Raw genomic sequence first — 18,636 nt, forward strand, 5'->3', positions numbered from 1 at the left:
TTCTATTATTCCGTCTTGGCTCTTGCACATATTGTATGTTACCTATCTCTCCCTGTAGCTTACCCATATTTTTCTCAGAACTTGGAATATCTTGTACCACTTTACATTGTCAGGTCGACAAATCCTATGAACGTGTCTCGGTTTTTCTTTAGTGTTACTCCCATTATCAACAGCAACGTCAGATTTGACTCTCTGGTGCCTTTACCCTTCCTAAAGCCAAACTGATCGTTACCTAACACATCCTCAGATTTCTTATCCATTCTTCTGTATGTCAGTCTTGTCAGCAACTTAGATACATGAGCCTTTAGCTTAGGCGCCCTGCCACGGTTCGCGCGGCTCCCCCCGTCGGAGGTTCGACTCCTCCCTCGGTCATGAGTGTTTGTGTTGTCTTCGGCGTAAGTCAGTTTAAGTTAGATTAAGTAGTGTGTAAACTTAGAGACCGATGACCTCAGAGCCGGCCGGAGTGGCCGTGCGGTTCTAGGCGCTACTGTCTGGAGCCGAGCGACCGCTACGGTCGCAGGTTCGAATCCTGCCTCGGGCATGGATGTGTGCGATGTCCTTAGGTTGGTTAGGTATAATTAGTTCTAGGCGACTGATGACTTCAGAAGTTACGTCGCATAGTGCTCAGAGCCATTTGAACCATTTTGATGACCTCAACAGTTTGGTTCCATAGTCCTTATCATAAATTTCCAAATTTCCTGATTGTGTGATAATTCTCGCACTTGTCAGCTCTTGCAGTCTTCACCGCGCGAGGTGGCGCAGTGGTCACCACACTGGACTCGCATTCGGGAAGACGACGGTTCAATCCTGCGTCCGGCCATCCTGATTTAGATTTTCCGTGATTTTCCTAAATCGCTCCAGGCAAATACCGGGATGGTTCCTTTGAAAGGGATGGTTCCTTTGAAAGGGAATACTTCCTTCCCCGTCCTTCCCTAATCCGATGAGACCGATGACCTCGCCGTCTGGTCTCCTATACCAAACAACCCAACCAAACACTCTTGCAGTCTTTGAAATCGTGTGGATGATATTTTTCCGAAAGTTAGATGGTATTTCCCCAGACACATACATTCTACGCGCCAACGTGAATAGTCGTTTTGTTGCCACTGCACCCACTGATTTTAGAAATTCTATGAAATGTTATCTATCGCTACTGCCTCCAAAGTTTCGAATTGTGATTTTAATACTGGATCACCCGTCTCTTCTAAAGCGACTCCTGTTTTTTCTTCTATCACATTCTCCCTCGTAGCGTCCTTCAATGTAGTCGTTCCGCATACCCACTCTTTCCTCTGCATTTAACAGTGGAATACCCGTTGCACTCTAAATTTTACCACCCTTGCTTTTAATTTCACCGAAAATTGTTTTGACTTTCCTATATGGCGAGTCAGTCCCTCCGACAGTCTTCCTTTTTCGATTTTGTCACATTTTTCGTGCAGCATTTTGTCTTAGCTTCCCTGTACTTCCTGTTTATTTCATTCAAAAATGTGTGTGAAATCTTATGGGACTTAACTGCTAAGGTCATCAGTCCCTAAGCTTACACACTAGTTAACCTAAATTATCCTAAGGACAAACACACACACATCCATGCCCGAGGGAGGACTCGAACCTCCGCCGGGACCAGCCGCACAGTCCATGACTGCAGCGCCTTAGGCCGCTCGGCTAATCCCTCGCGGCGTTTATTTCATTCCTCAGTGGCTGGTGTTTCTGTATTCCTGAATTTCTCTGAATATTTTTGAACTGAAATATTCCTTCTGTTACCCAGGATTTCTTCGCACTTACCTTCTTTGTACCTAACGCTTTCTTTCCAGTTTCTGTGATTGCACTTCTTAGAGGTGTCCATCCCTGTTCGACCCACACAGCTATTCCTTATTGCTATGTCCGTGTTACCCTCCTGAACCCACCGATTCCATATTCTGCTAACAATCATTGGATCTTGACCAACGCGAGTAGCAATTTCGCGATACGATAAACCGCAATCGCGATAGGCTACAATCCGATCTTTATCAGAGTCGGAAACGTGATGGTGCGCATTTCTCCTCTTTACACGAGGCATCACAACAACGTTTCACCAGGCAGTGTCGGTCAACTGTTGTTTGTGTATGAGAAATCGGTTGGAAACTTTCCTCATGTCAGCACGTTGTGGGTGTCTGAAAAAACTAATGATTTGCATATCACAGCAACTTCTTCCTGTCGGTAAAATTTCGCGTCTGTAGCACGTCATCTACGTGGTGTAGCAATTTTAATGACCAGTAGTGTATTTTATTTCGGCTGAATTTTCTGTCTGACTTCGCGGTGCATCTCCTACTGCTAGTAAGAACGGAATATGATGAGAATTTTGGGGCAAAGATAATTTGCTTTGGTAAGGGCTGATACATTTTTACGCAGCATGACTACCAGAACGTCCTGTAAGAAAACCGTATTTCTGAGATAATAATTTGGTTTAATTGGTGAAAGAAGTGGAAGAATTATGGTAGGTGACTAATATATTCCTGTTAGGATTGGTTGTCCTTGAATTCCACTTGGGATGTTGAAAATTCAGATCACCTACTGCTATTATTGGTTCGATACGTCCACCCAAGGTGTTAGTACATTAGCCGTAAGAAGTTTTCCTTGTGGTGGCTGGTTAAGTTGGTTCACAGCACAGACACCACGGATCTGGATAACTGAAGAAAGCCGCGCCAGTGGAAAAACGCCGCCCGCACGGGAATGCTAAGTAAGGTGTCGCGCTGAACCGAGCACTTCTGAGAATTACCGAGCAACGCCGACACAGACCACAATCGTGCTCACGTGCTGTTCGCCTCGCCGTGGGCGTCCTTCGCATACACTATCAAATCGAGGTAAAATTCTCTACTTGAGACAATTGTAAGCTCAGGTACGTAGTTTTGATTACTGTCGAAAATACAACCCTATGATTGCGTCTAGTAATCCGTAATCTCGTTCCCCAAACTATTATTATCGCGCTTGTCACTCCAGTTAGCGACTTGGGCAGCTAAGAAGCTAATTAAGCGACTTTCTCAAACGAAAAACTAATTTTGTAAACATCATCGCCCTTAAAATTATTATGATTAATACTTTTAAATGAATAAAAAAACTGGTTCAAATGGCTCTGAACACTAAAACTTAGAACTACTTAAACCTAACTAACCTAAGGACATCACACACATCCATGCCCGAGGCAGGATTCGAACCCGCGACCGTAGCGGTCACACGGTTCCAGACTGTAACGCCTAGAACCGCACGGCCACCCCGGCCGGCTTTAGATGAATAACTTGCACCCAATCTGTGTCATCAATGTGCTATAGTGTCTGGTCAACAACACTGATTCTGTACCTGGACTCACCTGTAGAATAATGAAGGTGACGCATTAGTGGAGTACATGTAAAGCACTGATCGTCGGTGAGCGTTATTTGCTTGGAATACTAAACCTATGTTCTGTTCTAATACGCTAACAGAGGCAGCTTATCCAGCAAAGAAAATGGATACAGACGAAACGGCGTCGGGAAGTGGAGCCAGGAACCGGCGAACTGTTCCGTATGACGACAGAAAAATAGAGCGGAGGATTCCGAGAGTAACAGAGCGGAATTCGCCAGAGGACCGAGGCTGCGACTGGATGATCGGGTTCGCTCCTGTGGAAGTACAGCCGGGGCGCTGGCCGCTCGTTCCTCGCACGGCTGCACCGGTCCCAGGTACGTCCACGTGGCGGCAGCAGCAGCGGCGGCCGTGCAGGCAGCAGTTTGTCACCTGTGCGAAAACCGACCGACCTCGGCGTTGTATTTAGATGCCAAATGAGGACAGACTGAGTCTAGTAGATAAAAGAGAGCAGAAATCAACCGATTATTAGTAAAAACGACAAACGGTACCTTCAATGGTATTCTGACGAGCTGTTATTTCCATTTTCTGCACACCATTTCGCCGACCGACGCAGTCGTCTTGTTGAGGTGCTCCGAGTTCTGCTCTTCGCTCTTGTTAGCAGTACCATGTTGTTGTGGTTGACGGATGCAGTATTTAGAGTAACGGTTGATGTAAATTCGTTCCCCAAAGCCCGTGGCCTCTCTCGCGGTCACTGCCAAATTTTCCGTGTATGTGTAGTTCTTAGATTACTTTAACTGTTGAAACTCAGGAGAAAATTCGGGAGCTTAGTTTGTTCGACGGAAGTGGGGTGTTTGGACTCCAACCAGACCCTAAGCTGTTGTTGGTCTCTAACCTCTTTTTATAGCCGAATTCAAGTCCCGACGCCCACAATGCCTGCGATGCTCTTTTGTTTCTCAGAGCTGGCACTGGTATTTCGTGAAAAGCAAATTCTCTCAGCATCTCCAAACAGTAGTGGACGTGTCGATCGGCGAGACTTTAATAAACTGAGTGTCACACTTCCAACGCTATCTCCACTGAAACAAACATCACAGTTTATTAACTTTTTGACACCTTCATTTCGATACAATCCTTAATTATGCTACCCCAGAAAAATGTTGTTCATATCACGATATTCGCCACATCGTATTTTATTCATTGCTCGTAAACGAAGCAGTGTTCAACAACAGCTGATTTTCATGTGGGGTGTGTCGCTGACGTTCCTCTCATCTGTCATCCCCTGTTTTGATAGAGCTGCCGCACGTTCGCATGAAATGCGATACACAGCTGGCTGTCCTATATGGGTTTTAACATTACGAGCAATGCATTTTACCTTAGTTGAAGACGCTGAAATACATAGGATGCCAATTAGTACTTTTAGATGTACAGCTTGCGCCCTTTCTGTCTCACCAAGGTGTTATAGTACCTTGTCAACAACACTGACTCTGTACCTGGACTCAGCGGTAGAATAATTTATCGCATTAGTGTAATGTAAATGTTCCTGTACTTGTAAAACACTGACTTTTGGATAGTCTTATTTGCTTAGAATACTAAACCCGTGCTCCGTTCTGTCACGCTAACGCAGCTGATTGCTTGGTTGGTTGTTTGGGGGAAGAGACCAAGCAGCGCGGTTATCGGTCTCATAGGATTAGGGAAGGATGGGGAAGAATGTTGGCCGTGCCCTTTCAAAGGAACCATCGCGGCATTTGCCTGGAGCGATTTAGGGAAATCACGGAAAACCTAAATCAGAATGGCCGGACGCGGGATTGAACGAGGCAGCTGATTCAGTGAATAAAATGGATACAGACGACACGACGTCCGGAAGTGGCGCCCAGAAACGGCGAACCGTTCCCGATGACGACAGCATAATCGAAAGCAACATTCCGCCGAGAACAACAGAGCGGGATTCGGCTGAGCAGCGGTTCTTTGACCGGCTGTTCGGGTCTCCTTCCGAGGAGATGCAACAGGAGGCGATGGAACCCGCGCCTTGCAGGACAGCACTGTCTGCAGGTAGGTCCAGGTGGCGCCAGCAGCAGCCGCAGGCGTTGATCACCTGTGCGGATCTGGCCTCAGTGGTGTACTTACAAGGGGAACTCCCCGTCGCACCTACTCTGTCCCTCAGATTTAGTGGTAAGATGTCCCAGTGGATAGCCCGTCAAAAAATGAACACATTTCAGGCATGAAAACAGGAAGGAGGTTTACTGAACTGTGAAAAAAAGAAGCAAAACAGAAACAGTGATCAGTCTAAGCTCAAGATGTGCAACATCGAGCGAAACTCAATAGCTAGAGCGACATGGTTATGTGGGCACGCTGTTGGTCTGTGATGGGGGAGGTCCGAGTTCAAATCTCCAAATTATGAACTGTCCACCCAGTGACTGACATGTGTCTTCGCTGTATTCAAATTTATGTGTCTGTCATGTTGTTACGTCCGTTTTCAACAGCAAGGTGTAAGGAAAGGACCTCGAGACGTACGTACCTCCCATTTGTTCTACACAAGTACCACACATGATGACGTTCTGATGCCGATGATACCCTTTTATTTCTGTGAGAGATTTATGCGACATCTGGTGTTGGTGGATATATTTTTATTCATGAGTCATATTCTATAAGCAATGCAAAGTATAACAGATGCCATGGCTACAGAAGGAGAACAGACATGTCATTGACTGCATGGCCGAAGCCGCCGCCTTGTTCAGGTGCTGCGAATTTTCCTCTTACGTGTACTCGCTGCCTGGACGGCAACGAGACGCTAAGCTGTTGCTGCCCACTATGCACTGTGATTCTCTTTTGTTCAGAGTTGACATTGGTACTTCCTGAAAAGCAAATTTTCTCAGTGTTTTCCAACTTAGTAGACGTAATACCCAGCGAGATTTGGCAAACTGAGTGCCACACCCCCAGCGTTATTTAAATTAGTTTTACTGACTTCTTAATTTCTGTACACTATTTAATTCTGCTACTCCAGGAGGTTGGTGTTCGCATCACGATACTCGTCTCATCATATTTCATTTCAGGTTTGAAATCAAATGGTTCAAATGGCTGCAAGTTCAAATGGCTGCACCCAGTGTGTGTGTTGTGGAAGAATGTTTCATCTCGTGTTGGCCTTACACATCGTACACTATTAGCGGAGCTATGACGTGTTACCATTTCCACCGAATGGTCACAACTCGGTCCGGTCGCACTAACTCTGCTTCTACACAGGTTGCAGAAGGTGGTAGGTACAGTGCTCTCTGACTTCTGCTCAGTTCCAGCTTGAGCTGGAATGATCACATGGACAAAGCTGTCGATACTGAGGAACAGTTACAAGAGGCGTAGGGGCTGCCTAAAAAGCCACGTCGTAGTTTTACTGGAGCCGATAGGTTCGAAAAAGGCGACTTATTTCAAGATATGAGAGTGCCATTAATATGATTCACTAGTGGCTGTAATCATTAAAAGACTTCTTTATAGGATCGAACGCAGGTATATGATTCAATGGAGAGACTTGATTCCAAATCGCAGACAGCATTTGTACTAGAAAGCATAACACTGTAGATCTGAAAAGCCAGTGTATTGGTCATAGGATTTTCTACATTTCTTATGACCACAACCGAGCGTTGCGTTCTTTTAAAGTGATTCGTCGCGTAGCACACCATCTATTTTACGTGATCATTCTCAATCGCCTATAACGTAGTGTATATATCGCAGAACCTGTGGCATGCCACTGAGAGAGAATGCATTACAAACATTGGAGAAATATTTAGTGGCGGCATGAGGGAGTAGCAGATAGCAGTTTCATACCACGTTCGTCAGCCGAATCGCTTTCTAAACTTGGTGTGCATGGGTTTACAGGAGTGATGCTGTTAGTTACGTAAGCCCATCCACCACACCAAGGTCATTTCACACTGGATTGGAAAAATCTGTTTTTAATGTCCTGAGGCCAAAAACCGCAATAAAAACGATCAATCACATGGTTTTTAATTATCCTCGGGACAAAAACCGCATAAAAGGCACCAATCACATCGGTTTTTAATTTTCCTGAGGCTAAAAACAGCATAATGAATAAAAGTCAGATCTGATTATTAATTTCAGTCTGACTGGCGAAAAACATGTTCAATATGCTGACCACCGTTTTCTACAACAAGTTGAAATCGGAAAACACCATGTTCCACAGCTGATCGAAGTGCTTCCAGAGTCACGTTCAGAATGTTTTGCACAATGCGTGCCTTCAATGTAGCTAAGTTTGCAATCGGAACACTGAACACATCATCTTTCAAACAGCCCCACAGCCAGAAGTCACACGGATCAAGATCCGGTGATCGGGACAGCCTGGCTGTCGGTAAATGGCGGCTGATAATTCTAGCATTTCCGAAATGGCGCTTCAGCACCTGCTTAAATGGATTTGCGATGTGGGGAGGTGCGCCATCTTCCATAAAAAATGATCCCAACCACACATCCACGCTGTTGGAGAGTTGGAATGACGTGGTTGCGCAAGAAAACACTCATAGTGTTTACCAGTGATGGTATAAGTAACAGGACCAGAAGCATCTGTATCTTCGAAAAAATATGGTGCTATGATAAATGGTGCCGTAAACCCGCGCCACACAGTGGCCTTTTCAGGATGAAGTGGTGCTGGTTGATTTGCGTGTGGATTTTCTGTTGCCCGTATTCGACAATTCTGTGTATTGGCATATCCTGTCAGACTGAAGTGGACTTCGTCTGTCCACAAAATCTTCCGTGGCCAATCATTGTCCACTTCCAAGCGAGCAAGAAATTCTTGCACACCACCACCCGTCTCCTCCTGCACTGCTTCAACTGACGTCGAATCAATTCGTTTCCTCCCTCTACCAGGTTGTACACCAAAAGAATCCGTCTTTTCGAATTCCCGAATAATTTTCTCCAGATCCATGGCAGTCATCGGACCAACGCCCTTTTCCAAACCCTTCAGTGCCCGTAGTTTCTGAAGACGTGCGCACAGACATCATTCTTGTAATACAGCTTTACAAGCGTAGCGCGATCCTGCATTGAGACAGTCATGGCCAACGTCGCAGACGCGGAAGAGGAAAAGCCGTGTACCCGGCGTATTTATATCAACTTCAGTGGGTTATGTGCAGGACAGGAGTTTTCGTTTACGTATTCTGACACATCCAGCGCCATCTATTGATCAATTTTCACACTATTTTTTTTGTCCTGCCATACGTTTTCCCCCTTCTCTGGTACTATTCTGTTGGAATTTGACGTCATTCTGAGAAGTGGTGTTATTTATACAGCGTTTTGAAGGTTTAACTTTATTTACAATCACCCTGTAGTTAGTCATAGGGGATGTGTGATAGATTCGCTGTGATCAGCAGGCTTATGTAGTATGTGTCTGTTCCGACATGTGCAAAGAAAATGGCTTTGGCCTGTTATAAGGAAGGTATGGATTTGACGTTGAAAACTGTGATAGCCATAAGGGGAATGAAAGATTCCATTATGCGGAAAATTAAGTCCAGTCATAAGAATGGTAGATGTTTATACTTCCAGAGCCACAGCCATCAGGTGGGGGTATTTCCAATCCTTCGCTCATTGACAAATGTCATCAGATTGAGACTGCAGTCATACTATGTAGTTGTAAGCACAGCGATTCGTAGGACGGTTCTGCCTGCGGTGCAGGCCGCGGCGGCAGTGGTCTGTCGCCAGAACGATTGACGTTTCTGGCTTACGGTGGCGGCTGTCCAAACTGCAGAAGCTGGCCGGTGTATGTGAATGCAGCTGACCTAACCCCGTCGCCCTCTAGGTGGGTAAATAGCGAACTACTACTCAGTAGAGTTTGGCGGGCTTCATGATTGCGTGTGTTCCCCATGTAAATTTGAGAACATTCAATATGGGGGTGTGTCTGCGCCGGACAGTTGTTCCCTCCCAACTAAATTGTCCGATTGACTGATTCTATATACTTCCCATCATTATTTAGTAGGAACATCGATTGTGGTGCGTGTTGTGTGCACGTAGATGGTGAAAGACAGATGGAAGAGATGTTTGCGGGTTCTCTAGACACGAGAAACACCTTAGATGACTAAGTAAAGTAGAAGGATGATTTGGAATCTGTTATATCACTGACATCGGTATTGATGAGTGGAACTACCAGTTTCCCATATTTTTTTCCGAATTTGCACGTAAAGACCTTCTCAGACGATGTATCTAGTTACTCGGTGGTTTTCAGCATGTCCCAACTCCCAGCACCTCGCTAAAGTTTCGGGTTTCTAGAAAAATAATTCGACTCTTTGTCTTTGGAATTATACTATGCAGATGATGCTGCTATGCATGCGATATTGCTATGTGCTTGATATCGAGAACTATCGCGTAAATGGTGTGATGTTCTGGCAAACCATGTAACAATACATTTGATCTTGTAATCCCAGACTATGGAGATGGGTGTGGAAAGTAAGCAAACAAGAAGGTCACGGAACCAAATGGCTCTGAGCACTATGGGACTTAACATCTGAGGTCATCAGTTCTCTAGAACTTCGAACTACTTAAACCTAACTAACCTAAGGACATCACACACATCCATGCCCGAGGCAGGATTCGAACCTGCGACCGTAGCGTTCGCGCGGTTTCAGACTGAAGCGCCTAGAACCGCTCGGCCACTGCGGCCGGCCCAGGGGAACCAGCCTAGCCGTTGTGGCCCAGTTTGGAGAGTGACTGCAGTCCGCTGAGGGCGCTCTGGTCACACGTCACGCCAGGGTGTGTGTGAGGGCAGTTGGCCACGGTGGATGACCGCCGAATCTCACGGGAAATATATAGTGCCGCGACTATGTATGGTACATGTACTTATGTTTTTTGTTTTTGGGACCCGTCAGTCTCATGGTATATGTACGCCTGGTAGTCGATAGCTATATGCAGGATGAAGAAGTGATGATTTTGTATGGTACAGGTTATGAATTGTGTTTACTAATCAACATAGTATGTGGTGAGAGTCCGGTTAGAGATCGGTTTCAAGCTGGGAAAAAAAATCAAGCTTCCCATGACAGTAGGACAGCAGTATAATTGAGAAGTGTCTTTCCATGTTTCATGATTTGGAGACCAATGTTTCAGGGTTTAACCTGTCAGTACAATATGACTGCTGTATGTTTTTTTGGATCTGTACAAAATAGTTTTCTCGCTGAAAGTCTCGTCTGCAGAAAATGGTGGACAGTGCTCCCACACCAGCACCAGATGTTTGGCGGGTTAATTCAGTAAGAGCCAATTAGAATGCTCCATTCACAAGACATTCTTTGTACAGGGCATAGGAGCCTCTACAGGGGGGTTCGAACAAGAAGGGGAAAGGAATCAATGGAAAGTTCTGTGATGTGTGAGAGTAATGTGATGTCTTCTTCGTTCGAGTGTTCTGAGACATGTCCAAGCAGACCATCCATCTCTGGCAGGATGCTGTACCTCATCCGCCATTGTGGCTTTAGAGTATCTCCAGACCAGAAGCTGTAGGACATCGAAAATTACCCGAAAATTCCAGCCATTTTTCTTGTCTGTACGACAGCGCTTCGAATTGTTGTGATTTTTGCATTTGTGCTTGGACACCATTGTGTGCTTCTGGAAGTGAGGAAAAAATGTCACTGACTTGAGCAGCAGCAAATATAAAGCGAAGCCCACTCACCAGTGCAGAAAAGTGATGAACACCACAGGAGCTGTAGGCTGTAGGACTCACAAACTTTGCTCTCTCTGTCTCTTCTTGTGGTGAGTGTTCTGTTTATTACAGAGCTATTTATTTCGACTTTCAAGTATCATCGTTTCGGCGTCTAAAATCAGATTTTGCAGCTGATATCGTTTACGAGGCCTGTTTCCCAGAAAAGCATATCAAGTGTTTCTGGGAGGTTTCACAATTGTATCGCAATCTTTTTTTAGAGCCCATTTTCGACTGTGGCAGCATACATCGCAAAACTGAAGCAAACTACTGTGCAACAATCTTCTTGAAACTGCATTTAGGGACATATTCAGTTGGATTTAGTAACTCCTGAAGTAGCTCGTACTCAAGGACAATGGTATTTCCCACAAAAACGTGCGAAGTGTCTCAGGGATATTTTACATGTGTGTCGAGGTCTTTTAGAGTCTGTGTCCAAGTGTGGTGATGGTGATATTCCTCAGAATAAAACGTGTAATTGTTTAAATATTCACACGTCATCTGCAAAGCTGTCTCTCTCTCTCGCTCTCTCTTTGTGCAAAGGTACATTTAGTTCCTGTGACATCTTCAAGGCATATATATGACAATATTCCACAACACGAGATGTAGTAATTCCTGAAACAGTTCGTGTTCAGTGACAACGGGTATCCGTGTGTGGGGGATGGGAAGGAGGAGGGGGGCCGCGACTGTTTCCAGCGCAGCAGGAGGAGATTAGCGAGCGGCCCTGCGACTGCTGCGTGGCCATGCCGTGACGTGGATCACTCTCTGTCTCACTATCTGGGCCCGTTGGAAGAGGCCACGTACTGGGGCAGGTGAATGTCTTGCGTTTCATAAGACTGACTGCACTTTCGTCCAATGATCTACATTTACAGCACATGTGAGTTGTGAAGTGTAACTTAGCACCATCGTGCTGATATTCATTATATCATGAAGCGTATTTGTGTTCACCAAATATCACTGGTATCGACACAGTCCTCACATGCTAACGTACTCCTCGAAGTCACAATTACACCTATCCTCCTAGTCCAGCAGCTGAACACGGACTGAGTCCTTTTCGCGCCATTTTTTCCCCAGACAGCCATCTTGGATTACGTCAAAGGAGGGACAAAGGAGTGGGGGGGGGGGGGGGGGGGTCGACAGCGCTGTCTGGTGGTAACGTTGTGAACAAGGTCAGTTGGACTCCGGACCTTATGCTGAAAATATTAGATGGAATTACTGCCTATGACAACTCAAATTGTCGAAATAAATTATGCAGTCTTATGTCCATCCTATCCTCATGCTCAGCACAGACTGAGTCCTTTCCCGCCAATTTTCAGATGGGGGAAGGAAGGGAGGAAGGGAGACAGTGCGGAGTGGTTTGGTTAGTAGAAGCAGCCCAAATGATCTATTTTCCTGCCAAAATTTGAAATTCCCGCCATGACGTCACTGCGATGTTGCCACATCTATGGCAGCCATTTTCTGTCCACCATCTTGAACAAATCTGGCAACCATTCAAAGTGCGACCGTACAGACTTTGCCATACTACTTATCAGAACAGTCAATGAGAGATGAAAGGAACATCAGAGACACATGCGACATGAAAAGCTGAACATTGCTTTGATTACAAGTGGCCGGCCGGTGTGGCCTAGCGGTTCTAGGTGCTTCCGTGTGGAACTGTGCGACCGCTACAGTCGCAGGTTCGAATCCTGCCTCGGGCATGGATGTGTGTGATGTCCTTAGGTTAGTTAGGTTTAAGTAGTTCTAAGTTCTAGGGGACTGATGACTTCGTTTTTAACATTACTAGCAATGACTTTTATCTCAGCTGAAGGGTGCGAAATACATAGGATGCCAATTAGTACTTTTAGAAGAACAGCTTACGCCCATCTTGTCTCAGCACCGTATTAGAGTGCCTGATCAACAGTAATGATTCTGTACCTGCACTCACCTGTAGGAGAATTTAAGTGGTCGCATTAATGTAGTGTCAGTATTCCTGTACATGTAAAACACTGACTTTTGAATAGTGTTATTTGCTTAGAATACTAAACCCGTGCTCTGTTCTGTCACGCTAACAGAGGAAGCTGATTCAGTGAATAAAATGGATACAGACGACACGGCGTCTCGAAGTGGCGCCCAGAAACGGCGAACCGTTCCCGATGACGACAGAATAATCGAAAGCAACATTCCGCCGAGAACAACAGAGCGGGATTCGGCTGAGCAGCGGTTCTTTGACCGGCTGTTCGGGCCTCCTCCCGAGGAGATGCAACAGGAGGCGATGGAACCCGCGCCTTGCAGGACAGCACTGTCTGCAGGTAGGTCCAGGTGGCGGCACCAGCAGCAGGCGTTCATCACCTGTGCGGATCTAGCCTCAGTGTTGTACTTACAAGGGGAACTCCACGTCGCACCTACTCTGTCCCTCAGATTTAGTGGTAAGATGTCCCAGTGGATAGCCCGTCAAAAAAATGAACACATTTCAGGCATGAAAACAGGAAGGAGGTTTACTGAACTGTGAAAAAAAAGAAGCAAAATACAAACAGTGATCAGTCTAAGCTCAAGATGTGCAACATCGAGCGAAACTCAATAGCTACGGCATCGTGGTTATGTAGTCACACTGTTGGTCTGAGGTCCGTGCTCAAATCTTCAAATTATGGACTGTCTGTACGGTCACTGACGTGTCTCTTGTCATGTTGTGACGTCCGTTTTCAATATCAAGGTCTAAGGAAGGGACATCGAGTCACACGTACCTCCCATTTGTTCTACACAAAAACACATGTTCCCAGTTTTCTCTCTGTTGCATGTCTCGACCTTGGATCACTCGCTCTTTCTGTTTTGCTTCTTTGTTCACTGTTCAGAACACATTCGTCCTGTTTCCATGCTTGACCTCATTTCAGTTTTTGACGTGCTGTCTACTGGACCATTCTAGCAATAATTCCGCGTGGGGTGTGTTACGGGGCTTCACTTCTTAGAAGCGAAATGAGGACAGAATCAGTCTAGTGAATGAAGCCAAACCATTACACAAAAGAGACCAGAAATCAGTTGATTAACGAGTAAAAGCAACGACCGGTCCCATTAAGGGTAGTCCGCCGAGCTGTCGTTTCCATTTTCTGCACAACATTTCGTCGGCCGCTTTGTGGAGGTGCTGCGAGTTTTCGCCTTACGCCTACTCGCTGCCTGGACTCCAACAAGACTCTAAGCCCTTGTCGGTCTCGATCTGCAATTTATAGCCGAGTTCGCGTTCCGACGTCCAGTACACACTGTGATACTCTTTTGATTTTCACAGCTGAAAACCAAATTCTCTCAGCGCCTTCTAACTTTGTGGACGTAATGACCGGTGAGATTTTAATAAACTGAGTGCCTCACATCCAGCGTTATTTAAATTGAAAAAGCCGTCCCAGTTTATTAGGTTTTCTGACATCTTCATTTCGATACACTCTTTAATTATGCTGCTCCACAAACTTGGTGTTCGCATCAGCATACTCGTCAGATAGTACACTACTGGTCATTAAAATTGCTACACCACGAATATGACATGCTACAGACGCGAAATTTAACCTACGGGAAGAAGATGCTGTGATATGCAAATGATTAGCTTTTCAAAGCATTCACATAAGGTTGGTGCCGGTGGCGACACCTACAACGTGCTGACATGAGGAAAGTTTCCAACCGATTTCTCATACACAAACAGCAGTTGACCGGCATTGTCTGGTGAAACGTTCTTGTGATGCCTCGTGTAAGGAGGAGACATGCGTACCATCACGTTTCCAACTTTGATGAAGGTCGGATTGTAGCCTGTCGCGATTGCGGTTTATCGCATCTCGACGTTGCTGCTCGCGTTGGTCGAGAACAAATGACTGTTAGCAGAATATGGAATCGGTGGGTTCAGGAGGGTAATACGGAACGCCGTGCTGGATCCCAACGGCCTCGTATCACTAGCAGTCGAGATGACAGGCATCTTATCCGCGTGACTGTAACGGATCGTGCAGCAACGTCTCGGTCCCTGAGTCAACACATGCGGACGTTTGCAAGACAACAACCATCTGCACCAACAGTTCGACGACGTTTGCAGCAGCATGGACTATCAGCTCGGAGACCATGGCTGCGGTTACCCTCGACGCTGTTCACAGACAGGAGCGCCTGCGATGGTGTACTCAACGACGAACCTGGGTGCACGAATGGCAAAACGTCATTTTTTCGGATGAATCCAGGTTCTGTTTACAGCATCATGATGGTCGCATCCGTGCTTGGCGACATTGCGTTGAACGCACATGAGAAGCGTGTATTCGTCATCGCCATACTGGCATATCACCCGGCTGATGGTATGGGGTGCCATTGGTTACACGTCTCGGTCACCTCTTCTTCGCATTGACGGCACTTTGAACAGTGGACGTTACATTTCAGATGTGTTACGACCCGTGCCACTACCCTTCATTCGATCCCTGCGACTCCCAGAAGGATAATGCACGACCGCATGTTGTAGGTCCCGTGCAGGTCTTTCTGGATACAGAAAATGTTCAACGGCTGCCCTGGCCAGCACATTCTCCAGATCTCTCACCAACTGAAAACGTCTGGTCAATGGTGGCCGAGCAACTGGCTCGTCACAATACGCCAGTCACTACTCTTGATGAACTGTGGTACCGTGTTGAGGCTGCATGGGCAGCTGTACCTGTACACATTATCCAAGCTCTGTTTGACTCAATGCCTAGGCGTATCAAGGCCGTTATTACGGCCATAGGTGGTTGTTCTGGGTACTGATTTCTCAGGATTTATGCACCGAAGTTGCGTGAAAATGTAATCACATGTCAGTTCTAGTATAATATATTTGTCCAATGAATACCAGTTTATCATCTGCATTTCTTCTTGGTGTAGCAATTTTAATGGCCAGTAGCGTATTTCATTTCATGATCATTATGGAGACAGTGTTCTGCAACAGCTGATTTTCTCGTCGGGTGTGTCACAGGTGCTCGTTCCACCTTCTGATAGTCCTGTGCCCTGTTCACGTGGACTCTGCATACAGCCGGCTGAAGGTGACCTAGGTCGTTTTTAACATTACAAGCGATACGTTTTTTCTTAGTATGAGGGAGCGAAATACACAGGATACCATGTTTCTCTAGAAGTCTGCCAATCTTCCTACATTTTCATCCTCATAGATACTCCGCAAGCCACCGTACGGTTCGTGGCGGAGGGTACTCTGTACCACTACTAGTCATTTCCCCTCCCGTTCCACTCGCAAACGTCCGCAGCTCGTGGTCGTGCGGTAGCGTTCTCGCTCCCCACGCCCGGGTTCCCGGGTTCGATTCCCGGCGGGGTCAGGGATTTTCTCTGCCTCGTGATGACTGGGTGTTGTGTGCTGTCCTTAGGTTAGTTAGGTTTAAGTAGTTCTAAGTTCTAGGGGACTGATGACCATAGATGTTAAGTCCCATAGTGCTCAGAGCCATTTGAACCATTTGAACCACTCGCAAACAGAACGAGGGAGAAACGACTGTCAACTTGCCTCCTCAAGAGCCCTAATCTCTGTAACATCATGGTCCTCGCGCGAAATGTATGTTAGTGGCAATAGAATCGTTCTGCAGTCAGCTTCAAATGTCGTTTCTCTAAATTGTCTCGCTGCTGCTTCTCCGGAAAAGGGTCGCCTTTCCTCCAGTGATCCTTATCAGTAAGACTTGCCAGTCGTTAGAACTTACCGGTAATAAATCTAGCAGTCCACCTTTGAAAACTTCGAAGTCTTCTTTTAGTCCGAACAGATGCAGACTCCAAACACTTGAACAGTACTCGACAATGAGTCGGACTAGTGCCCCATGAGCGGATTCCTGTACAGACGAATCACACTTTCCTAAAATTCTCCCCAACAATTCGCATTCCCTGCTACAGCCCTTACACACTCGTTCCGTTTCGCTTCGCTTTGCAACGTTACCCCACATATTTAAATGACGAGAACTGCAAGACGCTTAGAGAAGATGCGTTTTACGGAAAAAGAGTGCCGACTCTGAAAATCAAAAGAGCATCATAGGGCGCAATGGGCGTCGGTATTCGAACTCGCCTGTAAGTAGCGGTGCAAGGCCAGCAGCCTGTTGGACTCCAGGCAGCGAGTGAAAAAGACCGAAAGTGGCATACCTGGAGAAGACGCCTGGATAAGTCGACGAAATATTGTGCAGAAAACGGGAAGAACAACTCTGCAGGACACCTTGGAGATGAGTATTAATCAAACGCTGCGAGGGAACCTGTGAGAGCAACATCAGTTTATATCAGCGCCGACTTCGGGCGACCAAGCTTAGTTTCCTGCAATAACAACAAAATATTTCATTGAAATTTCGCAAAGTTATCGGAGCTGGAGATGTCTGATACATTAAGGGATGTTTGGACATACAAAAATATGACAGAATATGGTTGACCTGTTGTGATGTCTAAAAAGTACCAGAGCGACTGAGACCTCAAAGAAGTTAGCAATCCAGAGCGACCAAAGACGTGTTTGCCACTTGGTTTGATGAGGAGACCTATCAAGCATGAGTAGATGCGGCCTGTACACATATGTGAAGTTATGAATGAATTGAAAAATTGGCTGTCTACTCTCACCATTTTGAAGGATCTACAGCAATACCGGGTAAACACATAATTTAAAGCATCAAGCACCATAAGAGGCTGATAGATGTAGCCGCGGAGAGAAGCTACGTCGTGCTGTCACAGGGTGTAACGAGTAAGAGAGGCCAATCTTTCTGTATGCTCTTCTTCTTCTTCTTCTTTTTGTTGGCCTTAATATCCAGTATCCACATGGGCCAGCACGTTATTTTTGTATTTGTCATTTTACTAGTAGAGGTGGCCAAATGTCCTTGCTGTCGCCATCTCTTCCCCCGACACGGAATGCGTGTACCCCACTTGTCTGCGCCTAGTGTTACCCTCGTTAAAGTTTTCTAAATTTTGTAAAAGAGGCTGGACGTGGATACCAGCCCAGTATTCAGCTACTGGTATGGGCGAAACCGCCTGAAAACCACTTCCAGGGTTGCCGAACGACTGGCCCTCGTCGTTAGTTCGCGTGCCTCGCGGAATCCCAGAAGCTGCGTGCTAACACGTGCTGCTACCCACAGGGTCAAAGCTTCACTGTACGTTACTGCCAAACAGAACAGAATTAATTATGTTGGTGTGTACCCTGAAACGCTTTATATGTGTGTTAGACTTAGCCCTACTAGTAGGTGGGTAGTATACAGAAACAGGGAATATGGTAGCCGACCATGTGAAAAGTCTCATAGTACCCTGCATGCACGAGAGGATTGTTCCTCATTTCAGCGTTGACGCCACTGCGCTCTAAACGACAGATTCCCTGGTGTCCACGTTCCCCAGACCGCAACCATCCGGATAATTATTTGAAAGCTCCCGTGTACTGAACCCCGGAACAAGACGCAGGGAGCCCCAGAGGCGGTACTGCAGGGCGCCACTCTGTTCTATACAGTGTCGCACTGTTCGCCAGCGCTTTCCGGTTCAGTGCGACCGCGCGCTGGTGCTGACGGAGAGCATTTTGAACGTTTCGAGTAAATAAACTTTGTGTGGTGTGCTGGTACATTCCCTTCCTCTGCGCTTCCCGTGACCGTGGCTGTCTCCCCATTATCTGATGCTAAACCAACATTAAGGATTCCATCCGGCTACCATTACGCTTCCGTTAACACAAGCCGCTTCCCACCCAGAAAACGGAACAGCTG

The 18,636-nt window shown here is 46.3% G+C and overlaps 1 protein-coding gene across 1 annotated transcript in view; it reads left to right on the forward strand.

Moving 5' to 3' along the window:
* Nucleotides 1–18,636, forward strand: part of LOC124796228 — a 60,817-nt gene that overhangs the window by 41,267 nt on the left and 914 nt on the right. Inside the window, exons 3-4 of the mRNA XM_047260319.1 lie at nucleotides 3,450–3,683; nucleotides 13,024–13,260. Of these exons, the coding sequence (XP_047116275.1) occupies nucleotides 3,450–3,683; nucleotides 13,024–13,260 (471 nt within the window). The remainder of the gene's footprint in view (nucleotides 1–3,449; nucleotides 3,684–13,023; nucleotides 13,261–18,636) is intronic.

The sequence above is a fragment of the Schistocerca piceifrons genome, chromosome 4 (genome assembly GCF_021461385.2).
Source record: "Schistocerca piceifrons isolate TAMUIC-IGC-003096 chromosome 4, iqSchPice1.1, whole genome shotgun sequence".
In the NCBI taxonomy this organism is placed as follows: domain Eukaryota; kingdom Metazoa; phylum Arthropoda; class Insecta; order Orthoptera; family Acrididae; genus Schistocerca; species Schistocerca piceifrons.